General features: G+C 39.6%; 1 protein-coding gene across 8 annotated transcripts in view; it reads left to right on the top strand.

The window, feature by feature from the left end:
* Positions 1-19,447, top strand: part of LOC150021714 (choline-phosphate cytidylyltransferase A) — a 74,215-nt gene that overhangs the window by 16,134 nt on the left and 38,634 nt on the right. The window contains exons 1-2 of one of the 8 annotated variants that reach the window (XM_090278160.1): positions 9,196-9,244; positions 15,538-15,610. The exons of 2 other annotated variants lie outside the window; for them this stretch is intronic. In XM_090278160.1, coding sequence (XP_090134286.1) covers positions 15,599-15,610 — 12 coding nt within the window. In that variant the 5' untranslated portion in view covers positions 9,196-9,244; positions 15,538-15,598. Of the gene's footprint in view, positions 1-6,300; positions 6,453-9,184; positions 9,256-9,277; positions 9,717-15,537; positions 15,611-19,447 lie in introns of those variants that run through there. 5 more of the 8 variants (XM_090278203.1, XM_090278177.1, XM_090278187.1 and 2 more) reach the window with 5 other exon arrangements.

Here is a 19,447-nt window from a genome sequence, read left to right as displayed (position 1 = left end):
CATGTTGTGGCCCTGTATGTGGGGGAGGGGCCCGAGAGGAAACAATGCTGCCTGCCCAGCACTCACCCCTTTTCCAGGCACTTCTCCCACTTCCGCACTGGACTGGCCCCTCTCTAGCTGCTGCGCTGGCTGTTGTTCCTAGAGTGGGTGGGTCTGTGGTCGTTCTAGGACCGTGGGGGCCTTTTAAACAAGCGGACTCTGCTGAGAGACCAGCAGTTTCTGCCTTCACCCCAACCCCCACTAGTCTGCACAGCCAGAAGCAATGAGGCTTGATTTTCCCTGGTGCTGGGACCGTGAGCTTTGAGGTCCAGTGAGGAGCTGGGAACACTCCGCAGGTGCCCCTTCTGACTTTTTTAAACGTGTGAGTGCACTTTCTGCTGGCCTGCCACCGCCGCCACCACATCGCATCCTCTCCACCCTGGCTTCCCCCCTCCTACCTGTCTGGATGAGTATTTTTCTTCTTTATATCTTTGTTTGCTGGCGTTCCATGCAGTTTGATTTTCTGGAACTTCTGGTTGTTTCTAGTTTTGAGGTAGTTATATTTCTTCTTAGTTGCGGATGGAGACGCAGCTTGTCTGTCTACGCCTCCATCTTGGCTGGAAGTCCTGTATTTTTTAAATTGATTTTAGGACTTCCAGTCAAGATGGATATGTAGGTAGACATGCTTTTTTTCTTTGCACAGCCATAAGAAGGATCACAACTGACCTCAATACAAAAAATACCGAGAAACTGCCAGAAAATCAAACTTCATGGATGTCCAATAAACCAAGGATTTTAAGAAGAAATTTTCATCCAGACAGGAGGGGCAGAGCTGGGGAGTCAGGGTAGAGAGGATGCGGTGTGGCGGTGGTGGCAATGATGGTTGGTGGAATGAGTGGTCCAACATTCACATGTGGTGGATCGAGCAATCCCAGCCCCAGGCCAGACCATATAGCCCAGGGTTCTGGTGCTGGGAAAATAAACTCTCATCACTTCTGGCTGTAAAAACCAGTGAGGGTTGGGGCAAGGGAAAAAACCGCCGGTCTCTCAGGAGGGTCCTTTAAAGGGCACACGTTGTCCTAGGAAGTATGCAAACCCACTCATCTGGGAACCAACATCAGGGCAATAGCGCCAGTCGCATTTGGGAAGTGGGTGAAGTGACTGAAAATGGATAGAGTGTCAAGCAGTCCTCCAGCAGTTAGGCAGTGGTATTATCCCTTCTCCAATGCCTCCTTCACATACAGAGCCAAAAAGTGGTGAAGTAAGTTGTCCAGCCCTGGTGATAACCTAAGGCTCCAACTCATACAATGTAACAGGGTACACCAAGACAGGGAGTCAAAGCAGCTCTACCTAATACACAGAATCAAATACAGCAAGGCTACCAAATAGAGTAGACAAAGAAATATGGTTCAAATGAAAGAACAGAACAAAACCCCAGAAAATAGAGATAGCCAGCCTATCAGATGCAGAGTTCAAAACACTGGTAATCAGGATGCTCAGAGAACTCATTGGCAGTAAGCATAACCCTGTGGGGAACTTTTTAAAAAATTCAGATTCACTGATCCAACCCCTAGCTTATTTGATTAGAATCTACCTGAATAGTACCCAAGGATCTGTATTTTAAACAAGTTTCCCAAATAATTCTTAGGCTGCCACAGCCAGTCTTTGGGAAAATCTAGTAGTTTCCTAATGTTACTGATACAACAGACAAAAGTCCAATGACTTACCTAAAGTCATTAATTACAAAATTAGGGACCTGGAAATGGAATCTCTCCAAATTCACTCAGTCCAGTTTCTGTTCTACACTGCTATGCTTAATTCTGACTCTACTAATTCACAACCTGGGAGCATTTGAATAGAGGAATCAAGTATGAAACATATTGTTAAAATTTATAAAACATTCATGCAAATACTTCCTAATATTTAAATGAAAGCTCTTCTAAAAAATTCCTCACACTGGCTGGTGTGGCTCAGTGGATTGAGTGCCAGCCTGTGAACCAAAACGTTGCTAGTTTGATCCCCAGTTAGGGCACATGCCTAGGTGTGGGTCAGATCTCCATTTGGGGATGCATGAGAGGCAACCAATCAATGTATCTCTCACACATCAATGTTTCTCTCCCTTCCTTTCTCCCTCCCTTCCCTTCTCTCTAAAAATAAATGAATAAAATATTTTTTTAAAGGTTTTAAAAAATTCCTCTTTATTTTTGCCTAGTTTTGAGAAATAGCTTTAAGATAAAGTAATTAGCCCTGGCTGGGTGGCTCAGTTGGTTGTAGCATTGTCCTGTACACCAAAAAGTTACAGGTTCGACCCTTGCCAGGACCCTTACCTAAGTTTCAGGTTCAATCCCCTAGGGAGGCAATTGATCAATATTTCTCTTTCACACTGATGTTTTTTATGTTTCTCTCTCTCTCTCTCTCCCCTTACCTCTCTCTCTTTTTCTCTCTCTTCCTTCCTCCTTATCCTAAATCTATTTTTATTTTTTATTTTTTAAGTATATTGTATTGATTACGCCAATACAATTGTCCCAATTTTTTCCCTTTTTCCCCCCTCCACCCGGTACCTGCTTCCCTCCAGCAGTCCTCCATCTTAATTCATGTCCATGGATTGTGCATATAATTTCTTTGGCTTCTCCATATCCTTACTATTCTTAACATCCTCCTGTCTATTTTGTACCTACCAATTATGCTTCTTAATTCCTGCACCATTTCCCCATTTCTCCCCCTTTCCCATCCCAGCTGATAACCCTTCAGATGATCTCCATACCTATGATTCTCTTCCTATTCTGGTGGCTTGCTTAGTTGGATTTTGTTTTTATTTTTTAGATTCAGTTGTTGATAGTTGTGAGTTTGTTGTCATTTTAGTGTTCATAGTTTTGATCTTCTTTTTCTTAAGTAAGTCCCTTTAACATTTTATATAATAATGGCTTGGTGATGATGAGCTCCTTTAGCTTTACCTTGTCTAGGAAGCACTTTATCTGCCCTTCCATTCTAAATGATAGCTTTGCTGGACAGAGGAATCTTGGTTGTAAGTCCTTACTTTTCATCACTTTGAATACTTGTTGCCAGTCCCTTCTTGCTTGCAAAATTTCTTTCGAGAAATCAGCTGATAGCCTTATGGGAACTCCTCTTTGTAGGTAACTCTCTGCTTTTCTTTTGCTGCCTTTCTCTTGCTGCTTTTAAGAGTCTATCTTTGTCTTTTACCTTTGGCATTTTAATTATGATATGTCTTGGTGTGGTCCTCTTTGGGTCTAGCTTGTTTGAGACTCTCTGTGCTTCCTGGACTTGTATATCTATTTCCTTCACCAAATTAGAGAAGTTTTCTTTCATTATTTTTTCAGATAAGTTTTCAATTTCTTGCTCTTCCTCTTCTCCTTCTGGCATCCCTTGTGATTTGGATGTTGGCACTTTTGGAGATGTCTCAGAGTCTTCTTATTCTCTCCTTGTGTTTTTGAGTTCTTGTTTCTCCATTCTTTTCTGGTTAATTGTTTCTTTCTTTCTTTTGTTCCAAATCATTGATTTGAACCATGGCTTCCTTCCCTTCATTGTTGGTTCCCTGTATATTTTTCTTTGTTTCACTTAGTGTATCTTTCATGTCTTCCTTTATTTTGTGGTCGTACTCAGTGAGTTCTCTGAACATTCTAATTACCAGCGTTTTGGACTATGCATCTCATAGGTTGGCTGTTGCCATTTCATTTAGCTCTTTTTCTGGGGTTTTGTTCTGTTCTTTCATTTGAACCATATTTTTTTGCCTCCTCAATTGGGTAGCCTCCCTGTGTTTGATTCTGTGTAATAGGTAGAGCTGCTTTTACTCCCTGTCTTAGTAGCATGGCCTATGTAGAAAGGGCACCTGTAAATTGTGTGGGGCAGAGCCTTAGGTAGTTGCCAGGGCTGGGCACCCTGCTTCACCACTTTGTGTCTCTGTGTGTGGTGATGGTGGTGGGGGACGGATCAGAGAGGGGACAGTGCCACTGCTTGGCTTCTGGAGGTCTGGTTGGCACTTGCCCCACTTCCAGTCACTTCACCCACCTTCTGTATGTGATTGGTGCCCTTCCAGCTGCTGCTGGGGTTTGCATATGTGCTAAGACCACACAGGCCCTTTAAGTGGTGACTATCTGGCAGTTTCTTCTGCTGCCCTGACCCCCACTTGTTTTTACAGTCAGAGTAATGTGAGTTTATGTTCTCGGTGCTGGAACTGTGGGCTGTGCAATCTGGCCTAGGGCTGGGATCTCTCACTCCCAAGGTATTCCTTCTGATTTTTATCCACCACTTGTGAATGTGGGACCATCCATCCATTCCACCAGTTCTGCCTCTCTGCACCACAACGCCTCTCTGCACCATGTCTGAGACTCTGTCCCTAATACCTGTCTGGATGAGTGTGGCTTCTTTAAATCCTTGGTTATCAGACTTCCATACAGCTTGATTTTCTGATAGTTCTGGGTGTTATTTGTTTTTGAGATCTGGTTGTAATTCTTTCTATGGTTGCATGAGGAGGCGAAGCGTGTCTACCTAAGCCTCTATCTTGACTGGAAGTCTGTGTAGTAGATCTTAAGGTACCTTTTAGCTCTAAAATTCTATGGTCTTACCAAAGTTTTATATTATGCTCAACTACCTGAGGGATCAAGGGCTGAGTGCTGAGAAGTATTATGTAAATCTTCATTTATCAACTCTCTGGGGAAAGGGTCAAGTTAAGGTGTTAGTTTTCCCTGCTTTTTAGTGTTAAAATTGTTTATTTCCCTGAGTCCTTTTATAATACAAATTTAACAGATAATTCTGAGCTCCTCTTATGTGCCAGTCTCTGTGCTGGAGGTACTAGGAATAAAATGATGAATAAGATAAGCATGGTTATTACCTGTAGGGACCTTATAAACAGTGGGGACCAGACAATACTCAAATTAACAAATATGTAGTTTAAAACTTTATCAATTATTACTTAAAGTTTCTAGAACCAGGTGGTACAACACAGGGTTGGTGGGTGGGGTGTCTAAAAATCATTTTTGAGAGCCTGGTTTAGCTTGCTGAGGTAGTGTACTGTATCTTTAGTCCAGTTGGTTGAGTCGAGTGTTTAGGTGTCATTCTCAGAACTTAAAGTAGTTTATTATTTGGGAAAAGATCCCAGGTAGAGGATGAAGAAGTAAAAGAGGGGAGAGAAAGGCATATGATTTTGAGCTGATAATTACTGTGGGTAACTGGTTCAATCCTGCTGGAGAACGCTGGGTGACACTATAGAACAGTACCAATCAAAGTGGGGTCCACAGACTAGTGCCATGAACCATTTGTTACAGGTCCTTAATGAGGTAAGTACATAAATTGAATGTAAGGGTTTAGAAACTCTTACAGGAATTTGACAAAGTAATTTTATGTCCATTAATTCTAATAATAAGACATTTAGCCTGCATTTGTATCTTTTTTTCATTTTGTTTTCCTATTTACTAATTTTATTGTATTTTACAAAAGTATCAGTGCATGAGGGATTGGAAATTAGAAAAAAACAAATAAAAAACAGGTCCCTCACCTCAGATAGCACTGTTATAGAACACAGCTCATAGTTATCCCACCCAAGGAGCCAGGTAACTGAGCTAACCAAAGAATTTTGCTTTTGGTTATTAATCAGGTATTTGAGTTCAGATTTTCTCTCATTACTGTTGGGCTGGAGATGAGGTTGCTAGGTCAGGTGTTGCTGAGGCAGGTGGAGCTCCTATAAGAAGTACCTAAAAAGTGTTTTAAGCCCTGGCCAGGTAAAGCATCGTCCAGACATGCCAAGGTCACGGATTCTATCTCCAGTCAGGGCACATACAAGAAGCAACCAATGAATGCGTAGATATGCAGAGCAAGAAATTGCTGTTTCTCTCTTTCTCTCTCTCTTTCCCCCGCTTTCTCTCCCTCCTTCTTTCTCTCCCTTCCTCTCTCTAAAATCAATACAAAAAATTTTTAAAGTGTTTTAAAAAGTTTAACTGGGATCTGTAAAGCATTTTGATATTCTGAGCTAAAAGATAAACAAATGAATTTTATAAATTAAGAACAAACATCCAGAGACTTTTTGCTCTTATGACAAGGTACTGTTATTTTATTATGCTAGTTTTATTATTTTTATTATATAAAGTAGTTCTTTGAGTTGGGTAATACATTCACTCCAAAAAAACTCAAAGCATTTCATATATTATTTCTTGAATAAATCAGGAAAAATGAGAATGCTTATTTTATGAGTATGTATTACATAAAGTTTATTAGTTTGTGGTTTATTTCTACATTCAGAAAACCTAATTCTTTACTCATCCTAACATTCTGGATTTGTGTGTGTTTTCTGTTTTGTTTGTTTTGTAGGACAGTTTATTCTGTATTGTAGCAGCATTCGGCTGTTTCTACTATTGAATCTTTGAATGCTGGGAAAAGAGATGACCATGAAGAAATATGGACTGTTCTGTATTGTTAAATATCTTGACAAAATAAAGATAATTTGTCAGTTTGCCAACTGACTCTATTGAGTTTTAGGGCTTATAGTTAATGTTTTGATTTTGTTACATGTTATAACTACATTTGGAAAGTAGAGAAAAATAATAGGAGAAAACCCATAATTCAGTTGCTCTACGTAACCAACTATAAATATTTTGGCATATTTTCTACCAGTGCTTTTTATTTGCAAGGTTTAAAATTTTTTATATACAATTTTGTAACCTGATTTTTCATTTCTCATAATGCCATGTGCAGTTTTATGTCATTTCCATGATGATTTTTATAAACATAATTTAATAGTTGCATTTATTCCATTAGGTTATACTATTGGTTATTTTCACCATGTCCTTATTGAGGGATGTATATTTCTAATTTTTCATTGTTACTACTAAAGTGAATTTATTTGTGCATAAAGTTTTTTTTCTACATTTTGAATTGTTTCCTTTACCTGTCGTTCATTGTTGTTACTCAGCTCTTTCCACCCTACACCTTACACAGCTTATTGGCTAAACATGCATCTGTTTTCTTCAGGGTTTTTCCAGTGTCTGAGTTTCTGATAAGTCTGAGAGTTTCCAAGCTATGTATGAAATTAGCCCTCCCTTAAGACTCTCTGAAATTATGTTGGTTACTATCCCAGTTCCCACTATCTTTGTAGTGATCTCCTTAGAGTCCCTAGTGTCTTCTCCAGCTAGCTGTTCTTATTTGGAACACCTTAGTGTCTATGAGCTGACAAGGAGAAAATTCTGAGATATTCTGAATTAACTTATAGCAGCCAGAGAGTGAGAGAGACAGAACCATTAGTCTGTTAATAGCTGTGGACCAGCTAACAAAAGACTGCTCATATTCCTATGTCGAAATTTCAAATTAATTTTCAGGTGGCTATTACTGCGATTATTCAAAAGAGACAATAGCCAGGTGCCTTCTAACCCCAGGAGCCTCCACTTCTTGTTTGTGCATGAATTTTCTGGACTGTTGCCCACCAATCCAAAGGAATGGACACTTTTTCCTAGTGGACTCTGCGCCTATCCCAGAGCTGGCCCCACTTCACCTTCTCCCACCCTTTTTCCCTATAGCTAATGTAAAGTTTTTTAGGCAGTTTACATTGTTCTCCTCAGCCCCACTGCCCAACTGATGAGTAAGAAATGATTGCAAACTCCAGGATAATAGAAATGTATGCTGCTTGTTTGGACTCTGCCCTCAAGACTGGTCTTCTTGGCTAAATAAAACCTTTCTTGGAAAAAAAAAAAACCAGACTTTCAACTGTGGGAGTTAAATTTCTGTTTAAAAGAGCCTTGTTCAAATAACTGTTTGAAACTCAAAAGGGAAAGGGTCACAATTTAAATCTTTTTTCTCCCTGGAGGTTTCTCAGCAGATACATAAGTTTACCCACTCTTTTTCTTCTTAAACACTTTCAAGCATGTAGACAAAAATAAAAATGAATAAGAAAATATAAAGTTGTTTTACATACTTCTGCCATAGCATTGGGTATCTACTTGCCTTACATCTATAGAAGCTAAAGAAACCCCTCTGAAGTTTCATTCTAGCAAAAGAAAACGTTTCTTTTCACCAGAAACCCTGCAGTGTGATTTCCTATCAGTGGTCTCCCTCAAATCTGCTTGTTGACCCAAGAGAAGTCCAACCTGTAGAGAATTTTAATGAGTTTATTTGAGCTAAACTGACAGCATATGTCAGGGAACAAGATCTCAAATGCTCCCCTAAATAAGTTTGCAGCTACTTGTATGCATTTGAGATTATGGAGGGAACATAAGGAAGATCACATGAAAGGTGGGGGAGAAAGCAAGCTGGGGATCGGATTATATAATAAACTCTTGAGGGTGGTCATCGTTTAGAAGGAGGGGTCTGAAAGGGTTTTCAGATGTGGGTTAACGTAGACGTACAGAAACAGTGGACAGGACTTGCTACGCAAAGATAAGCCTTTTAAGTAAAAACATACGCCTGGGTCTGACTACCTACCGTGACCTGCTCAGTTAGGAGTTTATGATCAGGTCACCCTGTGAGGTCTCTGTTCCTCAGAACCCTTTTTTCTTCCACACTGCTTCCGCTCAACTATCCCTCAGTTGACTCCTAGGGGCCATTTCTTGGTGCTCCAATGTCCGTCAGAAATAACAGGATTCATTATATTCATTATATATAGGTAATACTATTCAGGAAAGAGTTTGGAGCCAGCCACGGGCTTCCACAGGACTGGGAGGTGGACCTAAGTTCTCTTTACATCACCCAGTAGGGAAAAGTTGGCGCTGTGGTGAAGCAGTCGCAGGCCGGTGGGGCTTGGGCGGAAGGCCGCACAGCCATCTGAATTGTGAATAACCCGGTACGAGTGTCTAGCACACGGCGCCAGGCGCTGGGGGCTAGAGTGGGAAGGATCCAGGCGGCTCCGCCTGAGAGGGACGGAGCTCGGAGCCGCCGGGTTAACGCTGCCTCTAGACGGATTGCGGGGGGTCACGCGGGTCAGGCCACATCCGTATCTCATTACAAGGCGGCCACTGCGTACACAAGTTCCGCACAGAGACTGACCCTTAGCCAATTTATCTCTTGTCTGGTGTTCTCTGCTCAGTCACTACGTCCGTGGGGCCGCTGTGGAGGCGGAACTACTGTGTCAGCGGTCGGTCGCGGTTTGCCGAGAAAAGTCGTGGTCGGATTGACAAGAGGGCGGGCGGTAGGCGGGATTTCCGGCCGTGTTCCTTCAGCTGCCTTTCCCGGGCGTCTCCCCATAACCTCCTTAACTTCCCTTGTCCGTGACGCTGCGCCCGGGAGAAATCCGACGGGACAGGGGTCAAGGGAACGTGAGCTGCAGGTGGGGACTCGGTGTGTGCATATCCTTGGGGCTCTGTTTAAGAGGAGAAACTGGGGGGCTGGGACCGCGAGGAGACTGAAAGGAGAGTGGGTCAGTGACAGCGAGGGGAGCGTGAGGCAGGGACTGCGAGGCTACTGTGACCCAGGGGCAGTGACAAGCGAGGGGACTGTGACTGAGATGTAGCTGCTTACGAGGGGTCTGCGACCCAGGAGCAGTGAATGCAAAGGGGCCCTGACCTCGGAGAGCACGCGGCAGACGTTGCGGGAGAACTATGACCGAACAAGTGGGAGGCAGTGACTGCGTGGGGACGGTGACCAAGGGCCAGTGATTCGGAGACTGATCTGCGGATAGTGACTGTGAGGATACTTTGACCTAAGGGAACATGAAGCAGCGGCTTTGCAACACTCTGACCAGCGAGCACTAACTTGGAAGGCTGACTTGGAGAAGAGTGTGGGACCAGGGACTGGAGATGGTACTGTAGGGTTGTGTTTGGCCATGGGGTGTGATTGAGTGGCTGTGACTGGGCAGAGAAGGTCTTTGGTGGAAAGAACACTGGTTTGGGACTTATCATACAGACCCAGGTTTAAGTTTATGGACAAACTTCTTGTTGCTGGAAAATTTACTTCACCACTACTACAGTTCCTTCCTCAGTGTATAGAAAATTTGGACTAATGTTTCCTCAAGTATGGGTTCCATCCTATTGCTAGGTTGTGAAATTCATTGAGTGGATGGCACCTGAATTTTTTAAAAAATAGAATAGAAATTTTTAGTGTGTTCACATGGTAAGGGTATTATTTCATGAAACTTGTTTCAGTTTTGTGTGTATGAGAGTGTGATATAAAATGGATTTCATATATCTTAAAATATGTGAAATAAAATATAGTAAAAAAGTGAAAACATTGGCCCGGATTATTTCTGAGTTTTCTTTCAGGTCTGAAATATGCTGATTCTATGGCTATTTGTAAGTACAAAGATGCAGTTGGGAAGATTGGCTCTATTGAGACACAGGCCTTACAAGATACACTTAACGGCAGAAGGCTCCCCAAATATAATTGAGGTGACTAGTTATGAAAGAGGATTGAAACTGAGGATCTCAGTTGGGAGAACAAGAACTTATATATTGAAATAGGGACAGTGATATTTATAGAGGCAGTGAGGATATAGGGGTTTATAATAGGAAAAGCTGCTAGGAATAGACATTGAGGAAGGGGGAACTTTGGGACAGATAGGAATAAGGCTTAGGAAGGGAACAGTGGATAGGGACAGATGACCTTCTGCCAAGACTAAAATGGGTGTAGGGAGATAGAACCTTCAAGGTCCTTTTCAACCTTGATATTTAACGATTCTGAAAGTACAAAGAATTGCTAGTAAAAAGATATTAGTTGAGAATAGAATTTGGTGCAGTAATCAGTGGCAAACAGATGATGATCATCGTGTAGAAGACAGGATGACTCTGGGAAGGTCAACAATAGTGACTAGAATGCCACATGGGGGAGGCTTTCATGTATTTAGCTATTCAGCTCAGAGATTTGTGCACTGGAGGCCAAGACTGGCATACTGGGAATGATGCTATGCCGTGGGGTTGTTCAAATGATGATTTAGCTGCTGGTTTTATTTCCTACCGATGCCCTTTCATGAGGGCTGTTTGTGATGCAGATGAAATGAACTAAAGTTACATTACCTCCTCCTCTTACAGCCCTTTGTAGAAGGTGCTACTGATTATGCCACCCAAATTTTTAAAAAGTATCTTAATACAAGAAGCTTGAGGGAATTTTAATTTATCAGACACTGTACTTATCTGATCGCCTATTAGTCACTCCCCACCTCCTATACACATATACACTTTGTGTTATGAAAAGAGTTTAGAAGGATTCTTGGATGGAAATGAGTTGGGAATCGTGAGGGATAGTCTTTGTTTAGCTAAAACAAAATGGCTAATTAAAGCTTTTCCTAGAGCATTAGATGTTTACTTGGCTTACATTATACATAATTAAAAGGAATTAATACTGAAGAATTTCTTTGTAGAACAATATATGCTTCCAGGTAACTGGCCATAGAAGAGAAGAGCTTTAGGCTTGGGAACTGCAGCAGTGCTGCCTAGGGTGTTTTGTGTTTCCTGAACGAAATAATTCTGTTTCACCTACCCTGTTCTGCCAGTTCCCCTTGAAAACCAGTATAGTGGCCTGATTGATAAAGAATTAACTTTATTTCTTCTTCAGCCTATGATTTCTCCTTCCATAAACAGGTGAGGGTTTTTTGTTTTTTTTCTTTTGAGCCCTCCTTTTTGGATATTTGATCCCTTGAGGAGAATAATCTAGTCACATAGAGCCTTGGATTTAGAAGTCCCAGTTTACTTTATCTGACGACATTGTGACTGTGGGAAGAATTAGTGCTCTCTTTTGTTTTAGATGTTCTAACTGTGGTAGAGGTAATGGTTCTTTTGGTTAAACAACCCTTTGATAATCTGAAATATATGCATATTCACCAAATTCTGTATACAGTCTTATGGAGTTTGTAAACCACCCGACTCCATTCGTGATTCCCCTGTGGAGCTGTCTAACCTCTAGGATGACATGATTCCCCTGGATAGTTGAGTAACTTCATCATGTTATAAACACTGATGAGAATTAATTTATGAAATAGTCATAGAAAAAGCAAACATAATAATTTGTTATTTAATTGCATAACTGATCTTAACTCAGATCATCTGGCTTTTCTACTAACAGAGATAATCCCCTTTCTGAATCAAACAGAACTTGGTCTGTCTCCCATCAACATCTGTGTTACCCTAAAATAGATTGGCAAAAATAAATTTTTCCAAAAGTCATGATTTTGGAGGGAATTTTTTCGGTTAGAGAATCCCTGAAGTTGGAGTACTTCCTAATCATCCTTAGACTGTGAGAGTTCGGTTTTGCTCAAGATTGTGACGGCTTTGTCACTTTTTACATTATTGCCATGTCAGTCACGTTGGAAAAACAATATGACTTAGGAAGGAGAGAGTGAGGAGGGCAGGGCTTTAGGCTCAACTCTCCTGCTTATCTGCTCAAAGGATGACTTTCAGCACCTTCTCTTTCCTAAGCTTAAACCTTTCTGTTTCTAGTCCTAAACTTCTCTTTTCAGAATATTTCTGTCAAATGGGTTCTTGGACATGTGTTTGAAGTTTGATTTTTTTGTTACTTGCTTTATGAATGCTTGTGGCAAAATTTAAATCCTCACTCCCTTCTACAATTCAGTCAGTAAATTTAAGGAATACACATTTTTACACACTATTTTGTAGCACATACCAGAGTACCACTCGAGAAGGGAAGAAACTGTGAATGTCTAATATGTATTTGGCACTTTGTTAGATTAGTTTATATACATTATTTCATTAATATAAATAATTGAATTGACTATATTTTACTGTTTACAAACCAGTTAGTATGTAGATATACAGCAGGCTTTTGTTGTTGTTGTCTTCTTTCTTTCTTTTGGTAACTCTCTTCTTGAAAGTTGAAAATTATATTATTTTCAAGCTTTCTGTGTTCGGACTAGAATGGCTCCCAATAAGCCAGTGGAATCCATGTGTCTGCTAGGCTGTTATGTCACATTCACAATTATTTGCAAACCAGTCACTAAAAATAGTGACATTTGATTTTTGCTCTATACTAGAGAACAAAATGAATGTATGGCACTTAACAGAAAATAGGTAGTGTTTTTTAATCTACAGAGCATTACCTTAGATGTGATTATATTTGTTTATTTTTTGGTCCTAGAGCAGAAGTCTTAATCTCTTTGTGACATGAACTTTTTTGGCTGTATTGTGAAACCTTATGAACTCCCTTTTTGGAATATTTTTATATGCAAAAAATAAAATACACAGAATTATAAAAGAAACAAATTATGTTGAAATATAATCAGAATGTTTTTAAATGTGTGATATAGCACTTATGTGCTTTTTATTAATATAGTAAATAATGTTTACTATCAGTGGGTCTTATAATAAAATAATTTATATTAAAAATTTATTTTTATCCTCACCTGAGGACATTTTGTCATTGCTTTTAGAGAGAGAGGAAGGAGGAGAGAGAAAGAGAACATTGATTCGTTGTCCCCAACCAGGGATCAAACCTGCATCCTGCACATGTGCCCTGACTGGGAATCGAACCCGTGACTGACAAAGTTCCATCCAACTGAACCACACTAGCCAGGGAACTATAATTATTTTTATTTTTATTTTTTAAAAAGATTCTATTTATTTACTTTCTTAGAGAGAGGGGAAGGGAGGGAAAAAGAGGGAGAGAAACATCAATGTGCTAGAGATACATCGATTAGTTGCCTCTTGTATGCCCCCAACTGGGGATTTGGCCTGCAACCCAGGCATGTGCCCTGACTAGGAATCGAACTGGCGACCTCTTGGTTCGCAGGACAGCTCTCAATCCACTGAGCACTATAATAATTTCTTAATATCATGTATTTAAATAAGATATTTGTAACAAGTGTAATAACATGAAAACATCTATGATTTCTATTGGTGACAAAGTCTATTATTCTAGTGAGTCTACTGTTACAGTTGTGGCTTATGTTCATAGTTGAAGGAAATGGTGAATTTGCCAGAGGTTAGTAAAAATAAACATAATTTTTGGGGGTCCAAATCCCAGACTCCCTGAATTTATCATAGACCTTGCTTTAGAGATATAAATTCCATAACCCACTCTAGACAATCTAAACACAGGGTTTACTCACTGAATCTTTTAGTACAATAGGACAGTGGCAGAGCAAAATCATTCAACTGTAGCAACGATTAGAACTGTCCTTTGTGGTTTTTAGGATAATCTCTTTCCTTAAATATCCTATTGTGTGGCTAGGACCAAGCATAAGCTTTTTTTTTTTGTTCCAGAGCTAACCCAGGGTTTGGCACAGAATAAGTGCCCCCTCAGTGTTTGCTGAATAAGGGTTTTTCTGGAGAAATGAGAAAAGAGTTCAAGTTCAAAGCTAAGATTTTAGGTGTGACAATTTACTGGCCTCAAATATTGAAGAGTAACATTGAGCTCTGCTTTAAAAGTAATCTGTCAGTGCAGGTCATGCTGTGAAATTTACCTTTACATTTAGAATTTCCCAAATCAGGCATTCTTTTGACTTACTTTATATAGTGTGGTGATATGTACCGGTTAGTGACATAAACTGAAGTAATCCTGTATTAGAAAAATATGTACAATTTCTTGAGATAATCCTATTCCTAGCACTGCTCTCCTCTTTAGAACTGTTTGCATAATCTAGATGAAATTTTCTACCAAATTATTGATAAATCTGGTCCTGTGTTCATCTAGAATAGGAGTTGGCAAACTTATTCAGTAAAGGGCCAGGTAGTAACTATTAGGCTTTGAAGATCATAAGGTTTCTGTGGCAACTACTTAACTGCAGTTGTAGCACAAAAGCAACCATAGACAATGTATCAATGAATGAGCATGGCTTTGTTTTAATAAAACTTTAATTACAAAAAGAGGCAATGGGACTTTTTTTGACCTGCGAGCTGTAGTTTGCTGACCCCTCTGACCCCCGATCTAGGATATATGATTCTTTAATCCAGGACCTCCTCCCCACTGAGTTAGACATATTCTCCCTCAAGCTTCAACTGCGTTTACAAAAGGGTAATGTGGCTGCACTGTTGTCTGTGGAAAGGCTGAATATAAAACAGATGCCCTGATTACTGCCAAGAGTATTAGATTGCACTTTAACCTACAAGTTCACAGAACTTGCCTCTTAGAGCATCACTTTATTAAGCTTTACAGTGGTAGAAGTTGGTAAAGATCCCCAATATGAAGTATACTTACTCTGCTTTGGAACTGAGCATTGGTATGCCAATAGAAAATTACTGAGCATAGGGTTTTATTGAGGAAGGTAATGTAGGCCCAGAGATGGGGAAGCAGAAATAGAATGCAAAGGAAAAATTTGTTTCCTCTTTTTGCAGATAGTGCCTAGTCAAATTTGAATTCAATTTTTGAAATTTTAAGAGTATATGTGATTGCAACTTGCTACTATTTAGGTGGTTACATAGTTTAGAAACAGGGTCCACCTCCTTTTTCACCCTGGGGTGCTTATACACCTACTAATAATCAGGAGGTAGAATGGAGGGGATTGGGCGGAGCCCCTAAAACTGCACTTATAGGAGACTTTCGTCTTTAAAACACAAGCATGTGCATGCCAGTGCCCAGATGCCATCTTCTGCAGCACATTCGTATTGGAAAAACAGTCCGTCTCACCGCAGCTCCTCCCGCCTCACACTCATTTCCACTTATGCTCTACTTCCTTAGTAGCAAAGTTGATGTATCCAAGCAGGCATCTACTGAAACACTGAAGAATAAAGCAAGCAGTATGTACTGGGAGGTGAGTCAGCAGAAATGAAGCCACAATTTGTGAGTAAAAATCAAGGCACAATACTGCATTCTGTATCTTGAAAGCAATTGGAGACACTAATGCATTTAGGCAGGGTGGTGGTTGGTGGCAGTGGTGTGGGCAGTTATGTCCATAATTAGAATATGTGCTTGAATGGGCAGTTTGAGTGACTAAGATAAAGTGACTTACTAGGGTCTGAACAGGTAACAATGTTAGAAAGATCAGGCCTTACAAATGTTAGCTGCTAGCTCCCTTTGTCTTCCTTTCACTATAGATTCTTTTAACAAACTTTTTTGGAGGATAAACTTATAAGGAAACAGGAAGTTTGGCCCACCCTAATGGACTCAGAGGAAGGCTCTGTATTCTGTCTCTAACTACTTTCATTCTGACTCAGCTCAGTTTAATGAACGCGGGTGCTATGTCTGGAAGTCTGGATCCGCTTGCTAAGTATTAGGCAACACCCTGCTCCCTATCCCCGTTTTGTTTTTCATATTGTATTGGTTTTGAGGAGGTGCCATCATTTTCCAGCTTCCTTGCCTGCTGGACAAACTGATATTTAACCAGACCGTGTGTATGTGTATTTTCTTCCCCCTCTTGAATGTAGATACTTAAAGCCACCTCTGTTTTCAGGGCTTTTGCTGTACCTTTACTTGAGTGGTGTTGGTTGATTACAAAGATACAGGTATCATAAATAGAGAATTTGGAAAGTCTGATCCTCATTGTTGGAGGTAATCAATAGTTAATGGGTGATTGTGGAAGTTGTAAAGGTGGTGTGGCTTTAGGCCTGCTGAGTTTCAGTGTAATGAACTAAAAAGCCAACATTTGTTTACTGTCCTCAGTGTGTCCTCCCCTGCCCACTACATTTTGTCAGCAGCAAAGTTGATGTGCCCTAGCAGGCATATACTGGAACTTTAAGGAAACAGGATAATTTTTTCTATCATTTTGGGCACTAATTATTAAATCATTCTATATGCTTTTGAGGTGCATAAGTTAGTAGATGTGAGGGAACATGGGGATGGTCTAAGAGAACCAGTGAAAAATGAAAAACTTGAGAGACCTATAAAGTCAAAGTTTAAAAATTAGTAGTAGTTCCAGAGGAAAGGTGTGAGGGTTAGTCTCTATACCTTCTAAATTCTTTTAGGGTTATTGTTATGGAATATCTGTGAACTTGGTGTTTTCCATCTCCTAAGAAAGTAGATAAAACATAGAAGTGTTCTACATTAAAAACCAAAAAAATATCAGCTGTGTTTGTTCTAAATCAAAGGCTCTTAAGACTTCAGTTTAAGTCTAATGTGTAATGTTCAAAGTATAATGTAAAATATAATGTAAGACACAAAAATAATCTTTAGAAAGCAGAAAAACTGTATGTAAGCAGATAAAGAATAGTGTAAGCAGATAAGGAAAAATAGTTTTGAGAGGGTGAGAACTTTGTTGCACCATCTTTGATGCACTTACCCCTTACCATCAAAACAAAACAGTAATGTATATAGTACTTTTCAAGATTTCAAAGCAATTTTCTATACTTCCTGTATTTATTCAAATAGTTATTGAGTGCTAATTGTGCTCCAGGGAGCATTGCTACATATAGAGTACATTAATAATGATTTTTGTGGTTCCAAGTGATAAGAAACTCAACTGAATTCAACAAAGTGGAATGTATTTGGTTGGCACAAATTAGTTCAGGGTCTAACTTCTCTCATCAGCTTTGCTTTCTCTCTGTTGACTATTTTCAAAAAATGCCCTTCTGGTAATAGGTTAGCCATTACATTGTCATGAGATTTTTCCTAAAGCTATGTCTTCAGGTTCAGATCTACAAAGATGCGATAATCTTTGTCCAAGCATCCCCATCTGGTGACTCCAGAGATTCATTCTGATTGGACTAAGTCATGTCACCTATCATTGCCTTATCCTCCCCTCTCCTCCTGCCTCTCTTTCCTACTCTGGCCCAAACCAAAACAAACCCCTGGACTTCCTCAGTAATCTGCCAGTGATATGCCCAGTAGGCAGGGAGCCTTAGTTTTTATGAAAGATGCAATAAATTCCTGCTTGGCGCACTATAGCACATGACCAGAGTTCAGTAAGTGATTTTGATTAAATTCGTTTATGACCATTTTATTCCTAGGCAGTACAATGTTGTCATTAAGTGCCCAGACCCTAGAGCCAGAATGTCTGGGTTCAAATCTTAATTTTGCCCGGTCCTAGGTGTGCGACCTTGGGCAAGTTATTTAACCCAGCTGTGCCTCAGTTTCCTCATCAGAAAAAAAGGGATAATATAGTATTAACTACCTCATCAAATTGTTGTGAGGATTAAGTTCTTTAATATATGCTAAAGGTTTATAACCTCCTGACACGTAGGAAGTACTCTGTAAGTATTAGCTACAATGATCATCATTGCTCTTATCATAATAACCTTTAGAGCTGTGATAGAGAAATGTTGGTCATGTGATAGTACAGTGAAACAGGTTTACATTGGATTGAATACCCTAATTCATTAAGATTTCTAAATATATTCTCTATTCTGTTTTCTAAAGATAAACTTTACTGGGTTTTAAATTGTGCTAACCTAAAGAATGTTAGGGATGGACCTCGACGAAGAAACAGGGTTCTAGTAGAATGTCACATTGGCATATGGTGACATATCTATCCCGATCAGTATTTTCACTAGTGACTTGGATGGAGACATAAAAACTATGCTTTTCAAGTTTATAGATTACATACAATTGTGGTAAATAGTTAATATGATAGATGGTGGTCAAGATTTGAAATTTTTACAAAACAAATTGATACAAACAAAAAAATCAACTAAGTTAGACTTTAGTAGGATTCTGACCAACAAAATGAATAAAGGTGTTCCTATACAATCTCTGCTTGAATGTCATGGTGTGCCAAAATGAAGTGTCTCCATGTCTCCTGACATCACCCACATCTCAGATAGTGCTTGTTCCCGAAAGGTTTTTATTAGGTTTAGTTAAAATTTATGTCGCTATATTTTCCAACCACAGATCCATGTTCTATTGTCTGAACTTTCACAGAGTAGTGTCCCTCACCCCCCTGGTTTTTTAACATGACAGGCATTTAAATATTTAGAGATAATTATCAGGTACCTTCTTGTATTATGTCATATGAAATACTATAGTAATAGTAAAGGGGATGTAGTCTGCAGCCAGGCTGACTGAATTTGATTTTTTTTTTTTTAATTTGACTTCTAGCTCTACTATTTACTAGCTGTGTGACCTCATCTTCTGTGCCTCAGTTTCCTCATCTGTAAAATAGCGATAAAAATAATATACCTGTATGGAAGGGTTGTGAATATTGAGCTTGAATATTTTCATTAAATAATTTTTTATTGATTGATTTTTAGAGGGAGAGTGAGAGAGAGAAACATCGATTTGTTGTTCCACTTATTTATGCATTCCTTGGTAAATACTTGTATGTACACTGACCAGGGATTGAACGCATAACCTTGGTGTATCAGGATGATGCTATAATCAACTGAGCTAACTGGCCAGGGCTTTTAATAGTTTTAAAGTGTTTAAGCATAAAGGTGTTCTATAAATTCTTGCTGTTAGGAGTAGTATAATGTTTCCTTCTTCATCGTAGTTTAACATCAAACTCTAGAAGAGTTCTTGCTACAACAGTGATTTTTAAATAGGGTTGGGGTAAAAATAGGGGCGATATAGCTTACTTCATATTTTACCATACTTTTATATTACGAGTTTACTTTTTATAATAATAATCATAGGGGGAAAACTTGACAAAAATATTTTTTGGATATAGGGGGTACATAGAATACTTTAAGGCAGATGATAACCACTACTACTAAATAAT

Source organism: Furipterus horrens, unplaced genomic scaffold (genome assembly GCF_987537825.1).
Source record: "Furipterus horrens unplaced genomic scaffold, mFurHor1.1.pri manual_scaffold_1, whole genome shotgun sequence".
NCBI lineage: Eukaryota > Metazoa > Chordata > Mammalia > Chiroptera > Furipteridae > Furipterus > Furipterus horrens.
This window is presented reverse-complemented; position numbering and strand designations above follow the sequence as displayed.